The sequence below is a fragment of the Silurus meridionalis genome, chromosome 19, assembly GCF_014805685.1.
Source record: "Silurus meridionalis isolate SWU-2019-XX chromosome 19, ASM1480568v1, whole genome shotgun sequence".
NCBI lineage: Eukaryota > Metazoa > Chordata > Actinopteri > Siluriformes > Siluridae > Silurus > Silurus meridionalis.
The window spans coordinates 17,277,282-17,304,272 of NC_060902.1; the positions used below are offsets into that span (position 1 = coordinate 17,277,282).

Consider the following 26,991-nt stretch of genomic DNA (forward strand, 5'->3'; position numbering starts at 1 on the left):
GTGAATAAAAAACAAGAAAATACACACAGGAGACTGAATTAGTCACGTGTATGAGGCTGATGGAGAAATAAATCACCCAATAAAATACAGATAATTAAACAGGGCGAACCACATTAATCTATTATTCATTTATAAAGTGATCTATGATCCAACTCATCTATGAAATACAATTCTGCTCCTCGTGTGTGTGTGTGTGTGTGTGTGTGTGTGTGTGTGTGTGTGTGTGTGTGTGTGTGTGTGTGAGGGGTTGTTTTTCTGGTGCAATAAATAAATTACACAGCATCATCTCTAGTGACTTAACTTTTATTTAAATTAAATCATTATACAGGACTTTTATTTAACCTTCAGCAAAAAACACTACCCTTTTTATTAATTAAATTGTTTTTGACTCATTACTTATAATAACATTTCCTCCTTACACGGTGTCAGTGTACAGAGAGAGAGAGAGAGAGAGAGATGGATGTGAGGATAATAATAAAGAATAATAAAGAATAATAATAATAATAATAATAATAATAATAATAATAATAAAGGCACAGGATGGAATGGATGAGAAAGATCTGTCCTCACACACACACACACACACTTCAGAGTTCCGACTCCTGAACCCTCACTAACCCGCTCTGTGGTGTCTGCAGATCCAGTGTGTGGCTGAAATGCTATTTTTTGTTTTTAAGGTTATTTGAAAAAGGAATGTCTGTAGAGACTGTGTGATGCACGAGGACGTTTTGTTTGGCGACGTGTAAACATTTTTATTTTATTGTTTTACAAAATCTTTCCTTTTGTCAATCTGATTTCTCTCTTTGTAGCTGCTGCTTCTATAAAAACACTTTATGCAATTAAATGTTTAATAAAATCCGCACATCAGATTCTCTAGACTAAAACGAAAGTATTTATATAAAATGTTTTTTTTTTTTTTTTTTTTTTTTAGCTCTGCTAATAATCAAAAATACACAAAGGAGAAAAATAAAACATTGATTTAAAAAGAAAAGAAAAAAAATAAAATCTTTGTGGTTGAAGCCCGAAAGGAGGTTAATAATGATAAGATGATGAAGCTGCAGTCTAAAATTCAAACAGGAAAAAAATAGATGTGATGCTGTGAGTGAAGGAATGAGAGAGAGAGAGAGAGAGAGAGAGAGAGAGAGACTGAGGGAGGGAGGGAAAGGAACACTGGTGGGTTGGGAAAGGTGATGGTCGAGAAAATGGTGAAAGCTCCGTCTATTTATTCCATAAGCAGGCTGAAGCAGGAAACAGTTACAGTGCAGTCAGTCAGAACACCTTCACCTTCACCTGCTCATCACTCCAGTTCAAGTCTGTGAGAGAGAGAGAGAGAGAGAGAGAGAGAAATGTAGAGAAGTTTGTTCAGCCTCTGCCACAGTGTTGTATGTTGCCAATATATATATATAGTTGTGTGGGTGTGTGTGTGTACCTGGGCCTAATGTCAGCTAGCCCTTCCTCTAAAACAGTCCGCAGTCACGCAGGTTGTTCTTGATGATGACGTCGGTGACGGCGTCGAACACAAACTGGATGTTCTCGGTGTCTGTGGCACATGTGAAGTGCGAGTAGATTTCCTTGCCGTCCTTCTTCTTGTTCAGATCCTCAAACTTGGTGCGGATGAACACAGACGCCTCGTCGTATGTGCTGGATCCTGCAACACAGTGTTCCCACATCCAAACCCCGTTAGTGAGGAACCGTGGGCTCTGTTTTATTACTATATAACACATTTTGTGTTCAAGGTCTTTCCTGCTCTCTCTTGCATTATAGCAGCTATAAACGGCCGTTCCCTTAAAATCTTCTCTTGAAGTGATGCTTTGTCTCATAATTAAAGATTCCTGTTTGAAAAACTGCAATGCGCTGATGCAGAGACTTACATAAACATTAGATAAACTGTAATAATGTCAAAATGCTGTTAAATAGTTTGACCGCTGTACAATTTCCCTGCAAATGTGTAGCCGTTACTATAGATACGATAACAGTACCTGGGTACTCGGGGAAGCAGATGGTAAGAGGGCTGTGTGCGATCTTCTGCTCAAACAGGTCTTTCTTGTTGAGGAAGAGGATGATAGACGTCTCCGTAAACCACTTGTTGTTGCAGATGCTGTCAAACAGCTTCATGCTCTCGTGCATGCGGTTCTGAGAGGAGAGGAATTAAAAAATAACTAAAACCAAGCTCTCCTCCTGATACAGTTCTTTCTTTTTATCTGTGTGAGTGTTTGTGTGGGTAAAGGTGTGTGTGTGTGTGTGTGTGTAGTACCCTCACCGCCTGATGAGGGGAGATAAATGTGAAATAAAAAAAACAAGTGACACGGAGCTGCTGCTGCTTCACCACTGTCAGTGTATTGTTTGAGCAGCACGCCCCCTCCCCACTCAGGTGAACACTTCAGCTAAGACAGAAGCAATCGAATGATTGGTTGTCAGACAACATCAATACAACAATACACCATTCAGTCACTACCAAACTATCTATCCACCACCATTTCCCCTAGCTACCACATGTGCGTGGGGTGCTCTCTTCTCACACACTAGTCAATCAATCCCCGCTTATGAAAACCGGGTCACTCTTCAGCGCTTAAGATCTTGTGGTTACACAGCAGTGACACTTAGATGTGTTTAAAACATAGTGAAGATGCTGTATTAGGTGAAGTGACGTCTCTCACCATCTCCTCGTCCTCAGCCAGCACCAGGTCATAGGCGCTCATGGCCACGCAGAAGATGATAGCAGTGACGCCCTCGAAGCAGTGGATCCATTTCTTCCTCTCGGAACGCTGACCTCCAACGTCGAACATCCTACGGAAAAACCACATCTTCAAAGGTGATGATCATGAAATGTGGCTGCTTTGCTCTATTCTCATTCAGCAGATGATATATTTATGCTGGAAATAATTATAGAAAATCATGCTGTACCATGTGTAAATAGAAAACAGAAAAATATATCAGTAGATAAGAACAGATATTATAATTCAATATTTTGTATATCAGAGGAGTCATCATCCTCCTCCTCCTCCGGGTTAATGGTACACAGATCTGTCCTTACCCCTGTTCTTCTTCCCCATGATGTGTGTCTATGTGTGTGTGTGGTTCAGTAACGATGCCATTTCCGTGGCATTTGCTGCCATTTTAGTTTGGGCACTGCTGCCATGGTTACACCCAGCTAGAGGGAAAGTTGTGTGTGTGAAAGAGAGGGAGATATACTCCTGTCCAGTGTGTGTTAATCATGGTGAAAGTGGATTGAGGAAAACTGAAACGCTACCGTGTGTGTGTGTGTGTGTGTGTGTGTGTGTGTGTGTGTGTGTGTGTGTGTGTGTGTGTGTGTACACATGTGAGAGAGAATTGCTGTTGTTACTGTTCATGCATTTTTGAGTGTTTTAGAAAATGCTATTATCAGCTGGATTTATAGGTTTACACATTTTACAACCTCTGGACTCTCTGTCTCTCTCTCTCTCTCTCTTTCTCTCTCTCATCTTATAGCTCAGAGACAGAATACATGAAACAGTCAAAGATATTTGTTGTCTGGTGTTAGAGAATGTTGTAAGATATGACTCTGTGTGTGTGTGTGTGTGTGTGTGTGTGTGTGTGTGTGTGTGTGTGTCAACATACAACAGAATGTCATGTATTGTAAAGTTTGTAGATGTTATGACGTATACACAAGCAGACATGCACAACCGCACACACACGACATATAAAGTTCAGATAAAAAGAGGCTGTTTTCAATTTCCAGGTCACAGATTGCTTTCTGAGGGACATGCACAGACGTGTTTGATCTTCGATGACTGACTTGGAGGAGACGTGTCCTTCAGCGAATTATTAGACTTGACCGTTCAGATGACCTTCAAAAGTCTTTGAGATCAGATAGATCTAAAAGCTCAGGTTTGAATTAGCTTCAAAGCTCTGTGTGTGTGTGTGTTTGTGTGTGTGTGTGTGTGTGAGTGTGGTGTCAGTAAATGAGTGCAATGTATGCATCTTTCAAGTTTTGTATGAATGACGAAAGGTCAAAAGAGAGAGAGAGAGAGAGAGAGAAGAGAAACGACAAAAAAAACCCAGACAGGTGGACAGACAGGTAAGCAGACAGACGGACAGTCAGGTAGACAGTCACACTGGTATGTAGACAGACAGAGGTAGGTTGTGACTTAAAAACAGATTTAGGGATGAGAATATTAATTCTGTAGATGAATCTGTAAAGATGAACTGTTAAGGTGTAAATAGAGAGAGCTGGGTGTGACCAAGTCGGGTCACTAAACAGGAAAAAATAAAGAAGGTGACAGAGACGGAGTAAAATATTCAACATTTCTGTAAAAAACACCAGGTTTATATAAATGATGCAGGAAAGTCTGAATGGGAAATAAAAGGGAAAAAATACAGAAAAACACTCAGAGAAGGAACAAGAGCCGTTCGAATGGGTGTGGCCTAATATTAATATAACACACACACACACACACACACACACACACACACACACACACACACACACACACACACAAGGCACTCACTTAAAATGGAGATCTTTGAATGTGAAATGCGTCTCGACGATGCCCGTGGTCTTAACTCGAGTCCTCAGCACATCAGACTGGGTCGGGATATAGTCTGCTTTGGCTATTCTCTCCAGGTCATTCAGGTAGCTGTCAACACACACACACACACACACACACACACACACACACACACACACACACACACACACACACACAAATCAATACAATAAAGCTTTGTATGTATTGGCAAATCTGTTCCCTTAAATCAGAAAATACCTGCATCAGCTGTTTCATGCTTCCTAACTGTACCCTTAAATCTTGTGACTGAACCCACAACCACACACAACCACACACACACACACACACACACACACACACACACACACACACACACACACACACACACACACGTGTGCACACTTCCGCTTTTCTCTTTATCTCCAAGCAGAAATGGCTCTGATAACCCTTGTCCGTCATTTGTTAAGCCGGGAGACGTCTTAAGACGTGGAGAAAACAGTCTGTTCTCGCTGTCAGGCTCATCACAAGTGAGCCTGAGGAAGCAGAGCTGGTGTGCAGATCGAATGAGACACACACACACACACACACACACACACACACACACACACACACACACACACACAAGCTCTCACTGTAATTAAATGGTCCTGAACACACTTGATTTGTGGAATGGGTGTTCTTCTTGGCTCAGGTGTGGCGCTTGATTGAGACTCTGCTTTGCTCAATAGGGCTGAATGGAGCAATAAGAGAGCACTGATGAGCGCAACAACTTCACTGTGTCAAACGATGATTAAAAACAAAAACAGCACACGCCATGGGGTTCAGTTTCAGCTCAGGATCACATGACCGAGCTCATCTTACTGACAACACCAACATCACATTCTTGTGACCAAAATAAAAAGATAAACCAAAAATAAAACTTGTGCATGCCACGAATATATTTCAGCCTGCTGTTCAAGGATGTAGAAATGAGCAGCACCATCATGATGAGCTGTTCACATGGGTGTCTATTTGTATACACAGAGTCCCTGCTCGTTATAATATTAATAAAATGATTAGTAAGTAATTAATTTAGTTAGCATTTTAACTAGTTCTGTAAATGATACTATGCCTTGCCTGTTCTGATCCTAGTTCACCTGTATAGGATCTGTTGTGTTTAGTGTTTGGATGACGTTGACATGGCTGGCTGAAGGTAACAAAACTCTTGTGTTGACTTTGGAGATGCTTGTGTGGTGTAAAACCTGAGCACAAAGCTGGAACAGTTTAGAGAAAACCAGCTGCTGATTTTGAACAATTAATATCAAAGAGAAATATGCCAAAACAGCCAAAGCAGTGTATCAGCAATCAACTATAACACAATTTTACACATTTTAAATCTTAAGTCTTGCGTTTCGGCTCTCAGAACGAAATTCACTCCGTTTCCTGTAACGGAATAAAAAGTGCAAGTATAAGTGGGTCCACTAGAGGGCGCCATGGAGCAACACGCTCTGCGCCATTTCGGAGCAGAAAATCGCATCTCAGATTGTTGTCGATTTAAAAGGGAAATGTATGTGTGTTTCTGTTTACTCTTCACACTCCGAGCAGCCACGTTGATGTGACGTCACTCACTGAACGTGGGTTTGAAGGGACGGTCCTGTGTTTCCGAGTTCTGGAATTCCTAGTTATGGGTTTCACTTGAATGCAGCTAACGTGTTAATGATGATGTAATTCTTCATTAGCAAGAAAAAGATTTGACGCTGTGACAGTGTCGCTTTCCAGAAGCACTAATTCAGAGCTTTCAGAGCAGCGAGGGGGGAATAATTGCTCAAATCATTATTACAGTTTGACAAAATGTGAAAGAAACTGAGTATCGCTATAATGAGAAACACTGAATAGTAACTTCATCCATACACCATAAAACCCACATGCAAATGTGTGTACCATATCAACGAATTATAATACCCCCCACATCTCCTACCCCCTGCGTGCGCAAACACACACACACAGACACACAATGCAATTACAGTTAAACCACAAACACCTCCACCCTGAATTCATTTTTTTTTTGTAACCTTTACCACGCAGTGTTTCTCCTCTTTCTTCTTAGTTTCACTTCTCCCTTCTCATCCTTACTCTACTGTTTCTCTCACTCGTTCTCAGGTTGCACTACTAAACAGGCTTCCAGGGACCTCCTGAGCTCATTTTATATACATGTCACAATAAAGAAGTAACTGAATTGATATGTACATTCACCTAAAACACAATAATGCGTTCTTTCTCTAACAGAGCCACGCTTGGATTACCTCCTACTCGATCCAAAATGAGGGCCCTTACACAGATGCAGACTTTTCAGCAGAAAGGTTCTTATTTTGGAAAGTGCTTATTTAAAATATAAAATAAAAAGAGAAATCTGCCTGCGTAGGCATCATCCTTCACCAGGGAGTGACCGTCACAACAACACTGTGTCAGGTCAATTTGGGAAATCAGCAAATACACTTATACGCAATACTCTGTGTATGTGTGCGTGTGTGCGTGCGTGCGTGTGCGTGCGTGCGTGTGTGTGTGTGTGTGTGTGTGTGTATACACTCACTAAGCAGCAGAGTCGTTGAGCTGGTATTCTCTGGAACGGGCGAAACAGTTCTGCACTCCTCCGTCGGCCCACAGACGAGAGACGATGCTGGAGAGATCATCGGGGAACAGACCCTGCTCCTCCGCGCCTGCAGCCAGGGCAAACAGCTGCCTTGCATCGTCCTACACACACACACACACACACACACACACACACACACACACACACACACACACACACACGTTAGCAACCTTAGGCACAAATCAGTGTTGTGATCAAAAAATATATATTATTAGCAAGATTTTGTTTATCCATAAAAATTTAAAAAAAGAATTAACTTAGAGCCTTTACAAAAAAAAAATTCATTTGATCATAATTGGATCATTTATAATAATTTATAAATCATTACAATAAACACCACCAAACCAAAAATACAACCAAGACGCTATATAAATAAATATTAACAAAGAAATGTCTAGAAGTGGGGATGTGAAACGTCACAGGAACATGATATATATATATATATATATATATATATATATATATATATATATATATATATATATATATATATATATATATATATATATTCAGGTTATATATATAAAAGTTATATTTAATGCCTGCCTCTGTCACATGGCTGCTTTAACAGATACACTGTGTAATAAACCTGAAATATAGTTTAATAGGGCATGATCTCACACACACACACACACACACACACACACACACACACACACACACACACACACACACAGTCTGCAGACGTTCTGCTTAATCAGTTCTCAGTTATTTCACGGCTAAAGAGGAAGTGCTGCGTATCTGATAGAGTGTTTTATAGCTGCAGCAACATCATAATCAAACATTCACCCACCTGTAGAACTACACACTGCCACCTAAAGTTATACCACACAATACTACACATTCCCACATAGACACACTCCGCAACAGACCACTACACAGTCCCACATAAGGCTTAACACTGCTTCATGCATTTCTTACACAGCTACACACACTGCTACACACTGGTGTATGTGTACATGCAGTTATAAGCTATTAGTTATCATTTTGCACTGTTCATATTATGTGCGCAATATTTAAACTTTGCGACCCAGTAAGGTTAACAGACATACACACGCGCCTGTCAGTAACGCCTTCTAAAAAGCCTAATTTGTAGATCGCTTCAGATTCACACATCGCAGAGGAAGACGTGTGTCAGTGTAAAAGACAGAGATTGCATTTCTTATTGTATGTTTATTTAAATAACTGAAACCGATAAGAATTAGGACCCCCCCCCCTCTCTCTTTCCCCCTCTGTGAGGTGTGAGGTGTGAAATTGTCTCGACCCTGCAGTTATTTTCCCTCTCTGATTCGATTTTGCGGAGTTGGCAGGAGAACAATAGCGGCCATTCACCGCTTAAACTCTCAATCAGCACCACAAATGAAAGCACCGTTCAGAGGACCACGTGTGTGTGTGTGTGTGTGTGTGTGTGTGTGTGTGTGTGTGTGTGTAAGGGGCTCTTTGCTGCTCTGAGCTCATGCACAGCCGCTGGGGATGGAGTCTAATTTGGAAAAGTAATCATGGACTCCTTTAATAATAATAAGGCAATGAGTAATGGCGAGATAAAGCAGTGTATGTGAGCATGTGTGTGTGTGTGTGTGTGTGTGTGTGTGTGTGTGTGTGTGTGTGTGTGTGTGTATATATATATATATATATATATATATATATATATATACACACACAGTGGAACCTCGGTTACGAGTTTAATTGGTTCCATCACTTTACTCTTAACCTGAAAAGCTCGTATCCCGATACAAATTACGAATACGTACAGTATTTAAAGTTCAGTAATTCCACACTGTTAGAGCGACGAGCGGATGTGTATGTGCTGCACGAGAGCGCAGCGAGAGCACGTGGCGATACGTAAAAAAACTAACCTGCCTGCGATTTTTCCGTGCGCAACGCTCGTATCCTAAAAAATTTCTCGTAACTAGAGGCAACATTTTTTATGATTTGCGACTCTTAACCTGAATTTTACGTATCCAGGGGCGCTCGTAACCCGAGGTTCCACTGTACATTTATACACACACTGTATGTATATGTATATGTATATATATATATATATATATATATATATATATATATATATATATATATATATATATATATATATATATATATATATATATATAGGGCCATCAAACTAGTACCGTCAATCAGGCATGCTCAATAGCAGGTTTGACCACACCCACTCACTCACTCATGCGGCGTGTGTGTGTGTGTGTGTGTGTGTGTGTGTGTGTGGTACGCACAGCTCTAGCAAGGTCCTCATATTCGATCTTGAGGTTGCTCATAGCTTTAATGATGGCCATGATGGACTGGATGGTGTTGCTGTAGACCACGGCTCTGTACTGCTTACACTCATCTTCTGAGTATCCATCCTCATGAATAATCCTGCAAACAGAGAGAGAAAGAGAGAGAGAGAAAGGGGGTTTGATAGAAATGTAAACATTTTCCTATCAAAACAAACATATTTTAAGTGACCCATAATAGAATGTCTAAAACATATTTCTTCATTCTTTGGAAAAGAAAGATGTGTGTGATTATTAAAGCACTAAACCTTTGTTAAACACACTAAAATGAACCAAATTCTTCTGTCATGAGTGTTTAACAAACAAAACCACATTCTGGCACACACTGACACACACAGAGAGAGAGAGAGAGAGAGAGAGAGAGAGAGAGAGAGAGAGAGAGAGAGAGAGAGAGAGAGAGAGAGAGAAGCAGAAACAGGAAGTGAAGATCTCAGATTAGATCCTGAAGAGAATACTACTGAACTCCCCATGTCCCTCTCCCCTCTCCCTCACTCCCTCTCTCTCTCCCTCACACACACACACACACACACACACACACACACACACACACACACACACACACACACACACACACACACACAAGAGTGGATAAAGTTGAAATAAACGCAGGCGTTTTCCCTGCGTTAAGAACAGGCCTATTACAGAGAGATGTGGGATTTCCAGAAGGAAACTAAAGAGCAGCTCACATCCTGTGTTTAAGTGAACTTGTGGCATTGAAGCATTCAGGATCTGATCATCGTTAGAGTGATGAGAGGCAGGATGACATGTAGGCGTGTCTGTGTGTTACAGAGGTATTCTTTTTGCTGTTATTCACTGTGATCCTCAGTGGACGTCTGAGATACAGTTTACACACTTTGGTACGGATTGATACAGGATCACTTACAGCCTACAACTCGTATTGTGAGTTTTTTTTAATCACTTGTTATTGGAGACGGAGCACAATTTAAAGCCTGAATCAGTGAGTCGCTTACTCATTCATTTAGCTTTCAGAGGGTGAAAATTCTCTGAGGGGGAGATAACATCTAACACCTTTGTGCAAAGTGTGAACTAAACAGATATCCGAGCAGTGCGTAATAGCATGATGTGCTCTGGGATGATCGATTTTGCAGATTAATCAGCACCGATTGCGATTGCTGGAACTATAGTCAAAAATACACACGATGGTTTTTCCGAGTTGCGTTAAATAGTATGAGAGCGGCCTCTAGAGGCGAATCACTGATGCCATGTAACTATTAATTTTAGATGAAACTTTAGATTTCTATTTATTTGGAGTTTGACTTTTTGTTTCAGTTTGAATGCATGTCTTTAATTTTCCTCTATATTTATTAATATTATTCTATATCTAATTAATATATTCATATTTATGTTATTTAGCACATTTTAATGATCCAGTGCTGTTTTTTTTTGTAAAAAAAAAATTCAGTACTACTTTTAAAAACAATCGGTTGATTTATCGGTTATCGCAAAGTACGGCCCAAACATAGCTGTCTGTATCGAGAAAAATACACTCGATCAGTCGACCTCTAATTAAGACAGTAGAGAGTGCATGGTTTGTGTGTGTCATCACTTACTTCATCTGCTTCACTATGGTGCTCTTCCCCGACTCTCCCGCACCTGCAAAGAAAAAAAAATTTTTTTAAAACACGCGTTACACAGACAGAAAACCTTATGGACAAATACAGATAGAGGTCTTCACTTCTCACTTTTTTTACACACTCTGTGTGTGTGTGTGTGTGTGTGTGTGTGTGTGTGTGTGTGTGTGTGTTTCCATTAATTCCGTTTAACTCCCACAATCCGCACACACTGCAAACTCCTCCGAGGAGTTTCAGGAACAGGAAAAGAGGCTTTAATTTGTCTGAACAATGTTTATTTCTACAAGACCACAGTGACACACTGCTTATCTGCCTTCTCTCTCATATACACACACACACACCTGATCCACATACAGCTGTCATCTCACTCTGGCACGCTCACTCCTGTCTGTCATCACTCTCTATGTTTCTGTTAGATAATATATGCAGTCGGTCACTTCCTTGCGATGGAGGGCCACACACACACACACACACACACCATGTTGAACCTGAGATTTCCCTACAATGCTTATACGAAACAAACTGCATTAGGTGGCGTTTACCAAAAAGCACCAGCCGCTAAGCATTTCACACACACTTACACACACACACACACGAAAAAGATACTTCATGGCCTGCAGTGAGAACTGGGTCACATTTTTAAACCTTCAAAAGAAATATAAGGAGACTTTGCTAGCCTAGTGCAATGCATTGTGGGAGATTTCTGGAGTGTGCTGGATCCAGTACTGTACAATTTCCTAATTATTGAGCAGATTGTGACTTACAGCAGCCTCAAATCTAAACCTCTAAAGAACAAGTTAGATAAGAAATTGAATACCACTTGAATCCTACAGTGTGTGTGTGTGTGTGTGTGTGTGTGTGTGTGTGTGTGTGTGTGTGTGTGTGTGTAGTATCTGTTGTAACATAGCAGCTCTGGACTGGGATTTTTAATGACTGTAAATATCATAATCACTCAGTGACTCCCAGAGTCCCACAGCTAATACAAAACAAACACCAGGAAGCAAAACGTGCATGTACTATGTGTGTGTGTGTATATATATATATGTGTGTGTGTGTGTGTGTTGCAGGGAGATGGGCCACAAGGGAGAATTGCGGAAATGAGGTTTTGGTCTCCACTCGCTTTCTCAGGATAAAGGCTAAATTAAATTGAAAGGGAATGAAAATAAACCTGAGATTACTCCATCCTGGATACAATACAATACCCTGTGACTGACAGACACGCTGGCCACGCCTCCTGCACTGTGACTAACACATTTACTCTACTTTGACTGGCACATACAGGCCAAACCTCCTCTACCTTGACACCAAATACAGGCCACATGTCCTCAATTTTAACACCAAATACTGGCCATGCCTCCTCCATTCTGACAGAATCATACAGGCCACACCTCTTTTACTTTGACAGAATCATACATGCCACACCGCTTCTACTTTTACATAATCATACAGGCCACACCTCCTCCATTCTGACAGAATCATACAGGCCACACCTCTTTTACTTTGACAGAATCATACAGGCCACACCTCTTCTACTTTTACATAATCATACAGGCCACACCTCCTCCATTCTGACAGAATCATACAGGCCACACCTCTTTTACTTTGACAGAATCATACATGCCACACCTCTTCTACTTTTACATAATCATACAGGCCACACCTCCTCTTTTTTTGACAGAATCAAACAGGCCACACCTCTTCTACTTTGACAGAATCATACAGGCCACACCCCTTCTTCTTTGACACCAAATACAGGCCACGCCTCCTCCACATTCACAGACACATACAGACCACATCTCCATCGCCTGCATGCCTGCCATTTAAAGTAAAAAATATTCATAGAAAGAAAAAAAGCACATTGACGAGGGTCATTTACACAATAAAGTTGGTTTATTATTACAGTAGTAAAAGAGAGACGTGGTTGTGTTTTATATGAAAATCCCAGCCAGTGTTAGAGGTGCTCTGAGGCGAGCTCTCTTAACTACTCCAGTCGTGTTTAGTCTGAAGAGACGGATGAGCTCATTAAGTAAAAACCTCATCGCTCCATTCCGCTTTAGTCAGTGTAATGAAGTCGCAGAGCTCTCTGCAGGATTCGGCTCCGTATTCTTCTTCTGTTTTATTTTTAACAGGTTACGGTGTTCGTTAAATCCGACTCATTTCTCATCACCATCCTTTTCTCCAGCAGACAGTTAATTATCCCTTCTGTGTTTGTCACAGCTGACAGGAAGTGGAGAAAGAGAGAAGCGAGGTGACGGAACCTGATCTGGCAAACTTGCAAAGACGGCATGTGCTAATAGTCTGGGATTTAATTAGTCAGCTCAGGGAAAAATGGCGCCTGCACTACGGGGTTTGCACTGTGACTGTGTATGCTCTTCACTTATCTTCATGTTGAGATGTCCAGGTGATGCAGCTTACTCATCATCTCCTAAAATCAGTAAGAGATGTAGTGTGAAAGTTAAAGTAATAATTGGCGCCCATGTCTGATGCTTGGTATACTGTTTGGCAGAAGCTGGATATGATGCATGTGATTGATGTTTCTATCATTTTCGGGCTTCAGAAACAAACACGGAAATAATTAAAAGGCGATCATAGCCGAGGCTTAGCCATAAATAAAATAACTGCTGCAATAAACAATTCAACGATGATATCTTTGAGCTGTTCATTTCCTCAGATGCAGAAATCAGTTGTGTCCATGGCAACACACCAGATCAATTAATCGATGGATAAAACGTCCAGTGCTTAAACCATATTTATACATCTTTAACTGTCACTCAGCCGAGCAAAAAACGTAGTGAATAATGTGCGAGTGTAGTGAGTGAGTAATGTGCGAGTGTAGTGAGTATGGTGCGAGTGTAGTGAGTAATGTGCGAGTGTAGTGAGTAATGTGCGAGTGTATCGAGTGTAGTGAGTAATGTAGTGTATTGAGTGTAGTAATGTGTATTACTGTAAGTGTATCGGTGTAGTGAGTAATGTGTAGTGAGTAATGTGTACTGTGTAAGTGTATCAGTGTAGTGAGTAGTGAGTAATGCAGTGTAGTGAGTAATGTGCGAGTGTAGTGAGTAATGTGCGAGTGTATCGAGTGTAGTAAGTAATGTGTATTACTGTGTAAGTGTATCGAGTGTAGTGAGTGTAGTGAGTGTAGTGAGTGTAGTGAGTAATGTGTATTACTGTGTAAGTGTATCGAGTGTAGTGAGTAATGTGCGAGTGTAGTGAGTAGTGAGTAATGTGCGAGTGTAGTGAGTGAGTAATGTGTACTGTGTAAGTGTATCAAGTGTAGTGAGTAATGTGCGAATGTAGTGAGTAGTGAGTAATGTGTAGTGTAGTGAGTAGTGTGTATTACTGTAAGTGTATCGGTGTAGTGAGTAATGTGCGAGTGTAGTGAGTAGTGAGTAATGTGCGAGTGTAGTGAGTAATGTGCAAGTGTATGCGAGTGTAGTGGGTAATGTGCGAGTGTAGTGAGTAATGTGCGAGTGTAGTGAGTAGTGTGCGAGTGTAGTGAGCAGTGAGTAATGTGCGAGTGTAGTGAGTAGTGTGCGAGTGTAGTGAGTAATGTGCGAGTGTATTGAGTGTAGTAAGTAATGTGTATTACTGTGTAAGTGTATCGAGTGTAGTGAGTAATGTGTATTACTGTGTAAGTGTATCGAGTGTAGTGAGTATGGTGCGAGTGTAGTGAGTAATGTGCGAGTGTAGTGAGTAATGTGCGAGTGTATTGAGTGTAGTAAGTAATGTGTATTACTGTGTAATTGTATCGAGTGTAGTGAGTAATGTGCGGTGTAGTGAGTAATGTGTAGTGAGTAATGTGTACTGTGTAAGTGTATCGAGTGTAGTGAGTAATGTGCGAGTGTATTGAGTGTAGTAAGTAATGTGTATTACTGTGTAAGTGTATCGAGTGTAGTGAGTAATGTGCGAGTGTATTGAGTGTAGTAAGTAATGTGTATTACTGTGTAAGTGTATTGAGTGTAGTGAGTAATGTGTATTACTGTGTAAGTGTATCAAGTGTAGTGAGTAATGTGTATTACATTTGTGGCATTTACATTTACTGTGTAAGTGTATCGAGTGTAGTGAGTAATGTGCGAGTGTAGTGAGTATGGTGCGAGTGTAGTGAGTAATGTGCGAGTGTAGTGAGTAATGTGTATTACTTACTGTGTAAGTGTAACGAGTGTAGTGTTTAAGGCTCTCAGCCCTGATTAAATCCTATATTTCCTGATTATCCTGCATTATAAAATATTAATGAAGTCATTTCCTTGTCCCCAGGACAGAATGGCGCTTCTGCCCTTATTACACACACACACACACACACACACACACACACACACATTTTTACAAAATTGCTCTGTCCTTTCACCTGTCTCTTTCACTCTTTCTTTCTTCCAGTCTCTCTCTGTCTCGCTCTGTCTGCCTTTCTCTCTCTCTCTCTCTCTCTCTGTCTCACTGCCCGTCTTTCACACATTGTTTTTTCCTCAGACAGATGGATAGAAGCTGAGCTTTCTTTCTCGTTTACTCCTCTGAGCCAGACACATTTCCTCTATTTATTTCACTCCTAATCCAGGAAGCTGTGAGAGATCTTTCTTTCTCTCTCTCTTTTTTTTCCCCACTCTCACACACAGCAGCTCCATTCCCCAATCACAAAGCACAATAATCAACACAATATTTGATAATTGATTAAATACCTAAATCAAAGCCCCAGTTGTCTGTTCTGCTTTTCTTTTTCTTTTTTGGTTCCTTTTTCACTGTGGTCTGATGAACAAAATGTTTGGAATGTTTTTTCGTAAAGTTCACAGCGGCTTCACACTCAGCCTTAAAACCCTGCTGTCCTCAAAAAGCCCCGAGTGAGACACGTCAAGCCTCAGATGACCTACTAATAAATCACATATCTTTCCAAGCCGACAGAAAATAAAGTAGTGGAGGATAAACGTGGTCTGAGGAGCTCAGCTGAGTATCTACACAGCAAATCAGTGGACTAACTACACAATTAAACAGGTTTAGCTTGCTAGTTACCTGTTTCACCTAGAATCATCAAATGGCTGGTCATCTGTTGAGGAAACCTTTCTCTCTACTATAAACAGTTGGAAGGTCTATGAGACGTGTAAATATGTTTGATATTTCAATAAATCCTGATTCAGTCACGATGTCTCTGGGTTTAGAGAGTGTAATCAGAAGCTCAGCACTGATCGCAATACAAAAACAAAAGGACTGTGGTAGCAAAGAGACAAACTCTGAAGTGCTGACATTTCATTGGTATAAATATAGAGCAGAAGTGTGCGAGTGTGTGTGCAGTAATGCCTGGCCAGATGAACGTGCATGTGTGTGTGTTTAACCCAGCTGTGCTTCTCTGGCGTCTGGCTCTAAGTGACAGACGGACACCCTGTGGCGGTAACTTCTGTCCATGCAAAACAAGACACACACACACACACCGCGCACACACACGCGCACACACACACGCGCACACACACACACACTCTCACAGTCCTCTACGGCTGGATATCTTCTCCTGATCAAAACTTAATAAGAAAAAAACAAAACACTTTTACACCCATGTCCATTTGCAGAATGCAAATAATAAAATGCAATAATAAATTATTAAAAATGCTATTTTAACATGACTGTCACATCATAAAAATGACAAATCTATCATTCAAACTAAAACAAACCAAGTCTGATTTCTCAGATGGTCTATAAAAAATTGCAACTGTTTTTTTCAAAAAGCCGTTGAGGCTCGGCCCGTTACCCCGGCATGCCTTCTGCTAAAAGAACAATGTTTAAAACCAAGTTGAACTGCTTAAGGTTGAAAAGATGAAACAGAAAACATGTAGGAGGAAGTGGAAGTGCGGCAGAGAGTAACTTCCTGTTCTTTCATGTGGAGAGGCTGTGTTGCTGGTTAGGTCATTAGAAAGCAGAATGAGCCTCTGATGAGGTGTTAAACACCTGCCTTCCTGTCCTCGGGGGTTAACTTGTATGTGTGTGCGCGCGTGTGTGGGGCTGAAATATCATCCATCAAAACTCTAACTGGCAAGGCTACTATCACAGCTCTCTACACAAACTTCTCACAAACGTTACACACACACACACACACACACACACACACACACACACACACACACACTTGTGATGATGAATTCAGCAGTCAGACATTAAGCAGACGAAAGTAGCAGGTCATCGCTCGTCCTGTGCGTTCTGAACACACTCGGGTTCGAGAGCAGAGCTGATGCAGGAGATTTATTAAACTCTTCAGAATGGATGCTGAACTCTCACTGCACACAAACACGGATCAGCACACGGAGCTGGACATGGACATGAAGCATTATAACCATATATGAGAAGATTCCTAATGAATTGAGAAGCTGGTAATTTAGTAAACGTTGGTAATTCGTTCCAAAACTCTGGACTAGTGCTGAAACCAAACGATTACCAAACATGTATTGTTTATTTTAATGCGGTACTGTACGAGTAGAAAAGAAAATGCATAAAGGCATTTTTAACCACATTAGGACCCATAATTTAGGATTAAAATGCACACTTAAAATTTAGTACTGAATTTGACAAGTTCTGCAGCTGAACAGTACCAAGGTGTTACTGTACCATAACATATTATTACCGTAACATAGTGTCGGCTGCAGTACGGAAGATTTTTGTATATATATATATATATATATATATATATATATATATATATATATATATATATATATATATATATATAGGTAAAAAAAAAAAAAAGGTTTTAAAATTTTTATTCATCTGTTAGATCGTTCAGGATTAATCTGAAGTAATGATGCAATACTTAGCGAAATCAAAGACTCTGCAATAAGATTGCAAACAACATTAATTGACTCATAAGGTGTGCTACAGGACAATTTGATTCTGTGTCCTCTGATCAATAGGTGACTGACTGAGCAGAATTTGGTACAAGTCTACTGCTACTACACCAATCACATCAATGACTGAACTCTAAGTCACCTTGCTAAATTATTTACACATCTGTTTTGTAACCTGTTGAATCATTGCACTTGTTGTCTTTTAAGCAGATAGATCGCTCTGTATCATTACACCACTACACTATATTAGTGGAAGTGAAATGCAGGCAGACCAGTCCTGAACCCTGAGACATCCATCATGAGATTTGACAGCGATTTAATCTCCTAATGCTTCCGAGAAACAGGAGAGTTGGCGAAAATAAAAATAAAAAGTAAGTGAGTTTAGGATGTAATAGAGGTGAGAAGTTCTCTGTACTGCAGGACGAACTGCGGACGTCAGCGTGGCGGAAATAAAAACCTATTTTCTTTGTAGAAGGAGCGGTGGACTGAAGCAGAGGACTCTATCCGGAGACTGATGATGTTAATAAAGCCGAGCTACGAGCTGTAAACACGCCGCTAACCCGCCGCTGAAAGACTCGAGTGAAACGAGCACACGCCTCCGGCTGTCTGAGATCCGGTCTGAGCTAACTTCATTACTCTTAATAAGCACAGCTCATCTCACTGCTGCGTGACTTTACCTGTACAACTCAGGAGCACGAAAGATTAGCGACTTGTTCCTGGAGCTACAGCAGATCAAACATCACAGGCGTTTTCTCGGGTTCGTTAGCGCTACCCTGCATTCGGGTGATCGTTACTTTTCTGCATACGTGCGTGACTCTGATTTCAGCAGCACATAACAGAAATTCTCTCAGCTCTAAGTAAATTATGCATGACGCTGTAAAAAGTGACAAATCCAATCAATCTTTTCGCATCATATTCTTCACTTCAGTGTGTGTGTGGTCCAAGCTTCAGTCCTAACGGAAATTAATTGCTGCAGGTAAAAATTTTTGATAAATGTATATAATTAGAAATAGAGATAAAAAAGGAGAAGAAAGGAAGATATAACGACCAATGAAGTTACTGAGCAACTCAAGAACTTTGAGCATGGATTTGGAGTGTAAATATTATACAGTCTACTACGATGGAACTCTAATGAATGATAAGATAAGATAAGATAAGATAAGATAAGATAAGATAAACCTTTATTCGTCCCACAGTGGGGAAATTTCTATGTTACAGCAGCAAGACAAAGAAATAAAAATAGATGCAAATATATATAAAAAAGAAGAATATACAAAAAATAAAAAATAAAAACAGAAATAAAAATAAATAATAATAACAATAATAATAATAATAACAAAGAAATAAAAATAAATGCAAATATCTAAAAAATAATATACATATACTACAATACCAGTATATATACAGTACAATGTAATAATACAAATAGGAAAAAACAAAAAAACTAAAAGTACGCTTTTTAAGTCATGTACATCCGGTGATGAGATCAGAATTATTCAGGCACCTAACAGAAAAATCAACCAACTGTATTTAAAACCATTTAATAAACAGCATGCTGTAAGTCAGAGCTAGAAATGTTGATGGACAGTACACGCCCAGGAGACAAAATCCAAGAAGCACGTGTGACTCGTGAAAGCAGGATTAAACTGCAGCTAACACAAATACACTTTAGATCATTATACAGCTATCAGTTACTGTTCCATTACAGTTTGGGGAGAAAAAAGAAACCAGAAGTGAAACCATCATGAAAAGTGGAGACGAGTCGACTGGCTCAATCTCAAATGTAGTATAAAGCAGAGTGTATAATGATAGCTGTGGAGAGCACAGAGAGGAAGATATGGGAGCTCAGGCAGCAAGAGAAAGAGCTTTCTATTACCTTTCACTTTCACTTTCAGTGATTCAATTCATCCCCACACACACACACACACACACACACACACAGCTCTGCTCGTCTTTCTCCCTCTCTTTCGCTGTTGTGCTCTCACTCCCCTTTAATCCTCTCGCCACTCACTGCAGGATCGGTGAAAAAACACGTACAGGCTTTTGATCCTCACCGTTCACTTCCTCCAACTGTTTTTGTTTTAGTTTAGTATAAATCAAGGACTTTCAATTTAAGGAATTTTTTAGGAAGTAAGGATTGCGCCTAATAAAACTTATTTGGTCTCTGAACACAGAGTTTTAACCTGAAGAGCTCAGCAAGATCAAACTCTCACATTATGCAGCAGCAGGCTGTACCCATGAGCAATCAGAGACCCCGAGAGGCAGAGCTACAGTGTAACGCTGAACGCAGAGCTCTGTGGGAGTGAAGTGTGTGTGTGTGTGTGTGTGTGTGTGTGTGTGTGTGTGTGTGTGTGTCATGTTTATAAATGAGACCCCAAAACGGTCCAAAGTTAAGCAGGTGGTGCATCAGTAATAATGGACCATGTGGAAACACAGTGCTCCGTGTGTAGTTAAATAAACTACACGAAGCATCAAGGAAAATGATTTACCTCAATGCTTATTTGTCATACACACGTAACCAAGGGGGAGAAAGAGAAGGAGAGGGACAGAGATGTAGAGATAAGGCACAGAGGAAAAGAAACAGAAAAACTGAATGAAAGCATCTGTTCACATATCACCATGGAAACTAACCCAAACCTTTACAAGACACAGGAAGTGAAGATCAACACGAACACACACACACACACACACACACACACACACACACACACACACACACACACACACACACACACACACACACTTCAACAAGCGTATTACAATCAAGGGAGTAACAAACTGAACATGATACATTTTGGATATTCTGCCAAACACACACACACACACACCCCACAACTATTTGTCTGTCTCTAACACTTTCTCTAGATGTCTATCACAACACATGCAAACTGTGCACAGTCAGGGGCCTCCAATCTGTGTGTGTATATGTGTGTATACATGTGTGTGTATACGTGTGTGTGTGTGTGTGTGTGTGTGTGTGTGTGTGTGTGTCTGCATGGTGTTTACACTGAAAACGTGTTTTGGGTGTGTATATGCGTGTTGCTCAGCAGTATGCCACTTGCATGAGGAGTGGATCCCCACATAGTGCTAACAGAGCTGTCTTTGTGAGAAAACCCACACACACACACACACACACACACACACACACACACGCGCACACACACACACCCCTCAGCTTAAGCTCCTCAACCACATTCACAGTCACTTCACTTTTGTCTACTTCGATCACGATTCTTTTCGTCAACGCTATTTACCTCTTTCAGAAGAGAAATAGAGAAAGATGAGAAAGAAAAAAAAATGTGAGTGACAAAGAAGAGAGAGAGAGAGAGAGAGAGAGAGAGAGAGAGAGAGAGAGAGAAAGGTGGGGAAAAAAGTACCACAGGAAATTGAAATGTATCAGTTCCTCCTGAAATCATTACACTGCAGGTGAGAATATGGCTATGATAGGAGTTGAAGTGAGTGATTGTAGGAAGTGAATTTCTGTGCACACTTGGTAAAGATTAGTTCTGTTGTACCATTAGTGTGAGGTGAACAAGGAATTTTTCTTCCCCACACACAATCCAGGCTGCAGGTTGCTTAGTTTGCTAAATGACGTTTAGTGCGAATCCTCACAAAGCAAAACATAAGTCAGGTATTTGACTGTTTAAGTCAACTTTAATAAACCGGTTTTACTTTAATGAAGCATGTAAACAGGACATAAACGTCCCTGATTCTGTGATTCAGGGGATTATTATTACAACATCAGGACTGTAAGAATGAGTCTGAGTGGTTCAATAAGCTAATGAGTGCGAGTATATATTTGTGTGTGTGAGTGTGTGTGTGTGTGAAATCTGCTAATTTTGGACATACCCCTGCAGCCCCTATGGTATCTTAGTGAATTCATCTAGACATTATGTCACTTTAATACATAAATGTGTTTAAAAAAATTCCTGAACATTCAGTAATCAACTTGCTGTTGGTTAGTTTCCAAATGAGAACCCGCGCATTTTCCTAGCCGCGAATTCCAAACTGCGTATTATCGTATAATATGTGTGTGTGTGTGTGTGTGTGTGTGTGTGTGTGTGTGTGTGTTCCTATAAAAGACAGATGACTGCTGGAAAACCAAACAGCTGAATGATAGGATACACTGCTGGGGCATAAAATGTGTCTACAAAGAGCACAGCGTAAAGAACTGAAATAAAAAACGGTGTCTGTCAGCATCCTACTCTCTTTGAGCAAATGTTTCCTGACTGGAGGTGTGTGTGTGTGTGTGTGTGTTGAGATAGGTCAGCTTTATTTACAGTCTAATCCATCCTTCCAGTAAGTCTCAGCACGAGCACACATGCACACACACACCAAATGGGAACAGATGCTGTGTGTAGCACCTCCAGCAGAGACGGCACCTCGTCAACACCATCCCAGCTCACACTCTCTTTTGAGTGTGTGTGTGTGCTGAGACTTACTGGAAGGATGGCATGCATGTTCTCTGTGGTTTTTCACACGTTATCCATCATCCATCCCGGCTTTGTTCTCATCTGTTGCTCTCATTTGGTTGTTTTCTTTCTCATCCTAAATCGACCTGTTTGCTTTCCAGGCACGGCCTCACTAAGGATGCCCGTGATAAACACCATGGTAACGGCGCTCTCGGCAAAGTGACCACGGCACCACAGCATGTGCGTGTGTGTGTGGTTTGGTGGAAGATAAAAAAAATTATAATTAAAAAAGAAATAAATAAAGATGTTCTTTTAGCAAGTGATGGAAAAACTTTGTGTGTGTGCGACTTCAGCTGTACACTTCACAACCACACTCGCACCCACAATCAGCTGGAATATATAGTTACACACAAACAATACACATTGTGTAAGACAAACAATATGTGGAAAAGTATGGATAATAAGCAGACGTGTGACATCACACACTCCTCTATCCCCCACCTCTCTCTCACACGCACACACAAACACACAGAGCTACTACTCAATATTCAAATCATGAAAAAATGCCAGACAAGTGTCAAAAAACAGATAAATAAATCTTTTGCATTTAGAGGGATATTGATCATTCAACGCAAAATAGTTAATAATTCATGTTAAAGCGAACAAACAAAAACACAGAGCACTTCTACAAATCTGCTCAATAATTCTCTTTTAATGTCTATCCCAAAAATACAAAAAAAACCCCAAACAAATTATATATAAATAATAAGGAATATAAAATAAATGTACAATATAATATACAATTATATATAATTTATTTATGTTGGGTTTCCTCTGGGATTTCTGCAGCGTTAACACAATTAATTTCGATTTCTATGTTGACTGAACCCAATGCTCATGGAGCTGAAACAGTTGAAACAGTGTAACTGCACTGAACACTGAACTGCTCAGCTCTGGTAGTAAAAACAGTTAACATGGTGGAAGGAAGGTGTACGTCTTCTACAGAACAAATAATTAGAAATAATGTTCAGCCTTCTATACACTCTCTCTCTGTCAATGTCTGCATGTGTATGTTACTCGGTTTCACAGGAAGTCAGAGTTAAACCAGCAGCTCTGCCCTTCCTGTTTCGCATGCCCGCTAATGTCGCCTCTTTACACACACTCACACACCCACAGTAACCCTAACGTCGACTCATCCACTGCACGTGCTGATGCTCAACGTTCCGTACTTGACATTTATTACAGTTTACAGTTCTGACAGCGCTGCAGAAACCAAACTGATCTGAATATAAAGAGCGACCGGCAGGGTGAAGAACTCTAAACTCGCACAACATTATCGTTTCAACTTATCATACTCAATATGCCTCCTTTAGAAACATTTAAAATGCCACCAGGGAACCTGAATGATCAGGATAACGTACGTTTGCGTGTGCTGTTTCTGTGAACACCATTTAAATAAAGAGTCCACTTGGTATATATTAGTGTTTCTCACGATCCTGACACTCTGCACTCGCGTAGGAGTTTGGCAATAAAAACAGAAAGTTCCTGTCCGTCTTGCTCCTCTAAACAAACTCTCAAATAACATATTTATGCTATTCAAGGCCGTTTTTTGAGCATTGATGGCGATACGTTTGAGTGTGCGGTCGGTGTTTTCAGACGCAGCCATGACAACAATCACGACATCCGTAGGGAGGTTTAAAGAGAGACTGAGCTAATCAGCCGCTGCTTTACAGTTTGAATCAAAAAATGGATGGATGCTCTGTGCATGATCCCATGCTCCGTGTCGGGCCACATCACATATCAAAATTTATATTCAAAATATGCAGACTTTAGGGTTTTAAGACCATATTTATCAACTGAAACAATGATTTTATCGGTCAGAATCTCTGATGCTTTTCATGAAATAAGTTTTCATTTAAAAACGCATATCTTTCTCTCCGGTTCTGATGTTGTCAGTCAACAAAAAACGGAGCTTTTAAAAAAGGTGCTTCAGAAGTGGCTTTTTTTTTTTAGTGATTGCAGTAAAAGTGAATAAACGGCAGGCGGAAATGACGCAGCTTGAAGCACATCTCGTTTTTGCTCATGCACAGTACAGGGACGCGAGGGTTTTTCAGACGTGCCGGTGGGGATGAGCAACTCGATCGATCGATCTATCTATCTATCTATCTATCTATCTATCTTTTTTTTTTTATACAAATTCTTCATTTTATATTTTAGAAAACTGAATAGGCCAATAGAATGCAAACACAAATATTTTTCAATACTCAGTACCCCCCATACTAATCCAGACCTGCAAATCTCAAATCAAATTTCATTCTTTGATTGTAACTTTACTGCCATCTTTAACTCATGTATCGTCTGAAGCTGAACATGGAATATAATAAATATATGTTAGAAAAACTTTCCTGTACACACACACACACACACACACACACACACACACAAGGCCTGTATTCTGCATGTGTTCTAAATTGGTAACAATACTGAAATTAAATATCAAAAAAGCCGAACGGAGGCAATGATCTTATTAATAACGCACACGTTCAGACGAGGAAAGAGGAGCGATTTATTCATTAATTAAAATCGTACAGGGACTAATTGAAAAAGTCCACAATTAACTGCACACTGATGGAGCTCCAGAGTGGTGCGGATCTGTCAGTCAGACATCCGGTTGCCATGGATACAAAGCCCAAGGTAAAAAGAATTATGAACAGTATGTGTCTGCACGTTTGAGCTTGAGTGTGTGTGTGTGTGTGTGTGTGTGTGTGTGTGTGTGTGTGTGTGTGTGTAAGGAAACGCTTATTGAAATTCAAAAGAAGTTGATCTGTCTATCCATCCTGTCCCCCTGTATGTTTGTCCATCTGTTTGGAATTTCAATCTGTCTTCCTTTAATCAATTCATTTATCTTTTTATATTGAGCTGTCCGTCTGGTCGGAAGATCCGACCCTTCTAGTGTCAACCAGTCAGTCTGTCAGGAATTTTAACCAGACATTCATAACAAAAAGGCTGTATCTGTCAATCATGTCGGCAGGTTTAATTGGACTTCATAAAAAAAATAAATAAAAAAAAGGTCTGTCTGTTTTTTTCATCCTGTATTTCACTAGAAGCAGTGAACTGGAGAGAGATGAAGGAGATATAGCACACACACACACACACACACACACACACACACACACACACACACACACTCACACTTTTTAAACTTGGGACAAGTAGTAACTTTGGGTCTTTTAACAAGCTTTTTTACAAAAATAAGAGACAGGAAGTTCATTAATCCCTAATATAATAAGTACGTCCGTTTGCTCATGTTCTAATCGGAGTCTCTGACTGTACGTCTCGACCCCCGAGCAACAAATTATTTGTGTATTTTAGTTTTTGTAAACGACGTGGTGTTTGTGCCTGCTTCCTGTCACATGACTAGTACAATGGTGCTCGCTGAAACGTGCAGAAATGCACAGACGTGGAAAACCCTTTCCAGAAGGAAGCATCAGGAAAAGCTCTGCTCTGCTGGAGGAGAGATTCGGGATGTGAGAACGCCTCAGCCATCTCTCCCTCTCTCTGTGGGGAATTTCTGTACGCTCTTAAAGATGACCTGCTCCTGTTTCACAGGCCCCGTGCACACACGCGCACAAACACGCGCACAAACACAAGACTTCTCCAACTACATCCACTCAAAAACACACATTCCACAAAAGTCCAGATGAACAGACGTGAAACCCGCTGCGGATAATTACAGCACGTCCCACGTGATCTTGAGCTGGAATAATAAACAGATGGACAGATGAATACAGAGACACTAGGAAGGTAACGAAACACAAACGATATATACGTGATACGATACATTTTCAATACAGTAAAGAAAAATCAGCGCCTGTGTGCATGGTTTGGGTTTCTGTTATGAAAGAATAAATAAAAAGACAGAAATGAAGCGTGATCAGGACACAGAAGCCACGTTTACATGTACACTTTTTTGTTGTTCCAATTAAAATCATTCCAACTGAAAGATTCGGTGGACTGTTTACATGAGACATTATCTAATCCGATATGGTGTTTACACATGCTGGCGCTTATCAACGGCAGTAATCGTTTTAAATCTGTTTACGTGGCAGAATTCTTTTAATTTTTTTATTCAGTTAATAGAAACATTTATGCCAGGGTCCCTGGTGGTCTAGTGGTTAGGATGCGGCGCTCTCACCGCTGCGGCCCGGGTTCGATCCACAGTGAGGGAACCAACCCCAGCCACTCTTAGTGCTGGTCCCAAGCCTGGATAAATGGGAGGGTTTCGTTAGAAAGGGCATCCAGCGTAAAAATGTGTGTCAAATTGAACATCCCGATTCTCCGCTGTGGCGACCCCGAATGGGAGAAGCCGAAAAAAAGTTTAATAGTAACATTTATGCCACCCCCCTCAAACCGATTACAATTTAATTAGTTTTGGGCATTTTTTATTCCATTTGAGGTGCTTAAATGGAGCACTTTCATTCGGATTGAAAACTTTTAAACCCGATTACAATGCACCATGTAAAAGCACATAGCAGAGTATAAAAGAACTAAAGCTGATACAGAAAACATCAAAAAGGAGGCGAGTCTAAAGAGCAGAACACGACTTTTCCAATCCACCTGCCTGTCTATTTTCTACAAAGGTCTGTGTGCCTCCTGATCCAACCATCTGTCATTTGTACAACAACCTCCTCATCCCCCTGCCTGTCTCTGTCCATCCTCCTCCACATCCCCCTGCCTGTCTTTGTCCATCCTCCTCATCCCCCTG

At 40.5% G+C, this 26,991-nt stretch overlaps 1 protein-coding gene across 1 annotated transcript in view; it reads right to left on the reverse strand.

Moving 5' to 3' along the window:
• Nucleotides 1-287: 287 nt before the first annotated feature.
• The window catches only part of gnai2a (guanine nucleotide binding protein (G protein), alpha inhibiting activity polypeptide 2a), a 37,435-nt gene continuing 10,731 nt past the window's right edge, over nucleotides 288-26,991 (reverse strand). Inside the window, exons 2-9 of the mRNA XM_046875114.1 lie at nucleotides 10,979-11,021; nucleotides 9,348-9,489; nucleotides 7,057-7,217; nucleotides 4,488-4,616; nucleotides 2,658-2,787; nucleotides 1,980-2,133; nucleotides 1,430-1,648; nucleotides 288-1,313 (exon numbers count right to left, since the gene is read on the reverse strand). Of these exons, the coding sequence (XP_046731070.1) occupies nucleotides 1,458-1,648; nucleotides 1,980-2,133; nucleotides 2,658-2,787; nucleotides 4,488-4,616; nucleotides 7,057-7,217; nucleotides 9,348-9,489; nucleotides 10,979-11,021 (950 nt within the window). The 3' untranslated portion in view covers nucleotides 288-1,313; nucleotides 1,430-1,457. The remainder of the gene's footprint in view (nucleotides 1,314-1,429; nucleotides 1,649-1,979; nucleotides 2,134-2,657; nucleotides 2,788-4,487; nucleotides 4,617-7,056; nucleotides 7,218-9,347; nucleotides 9,490-10,978; nucleotides 11,022-26,991) is intronic.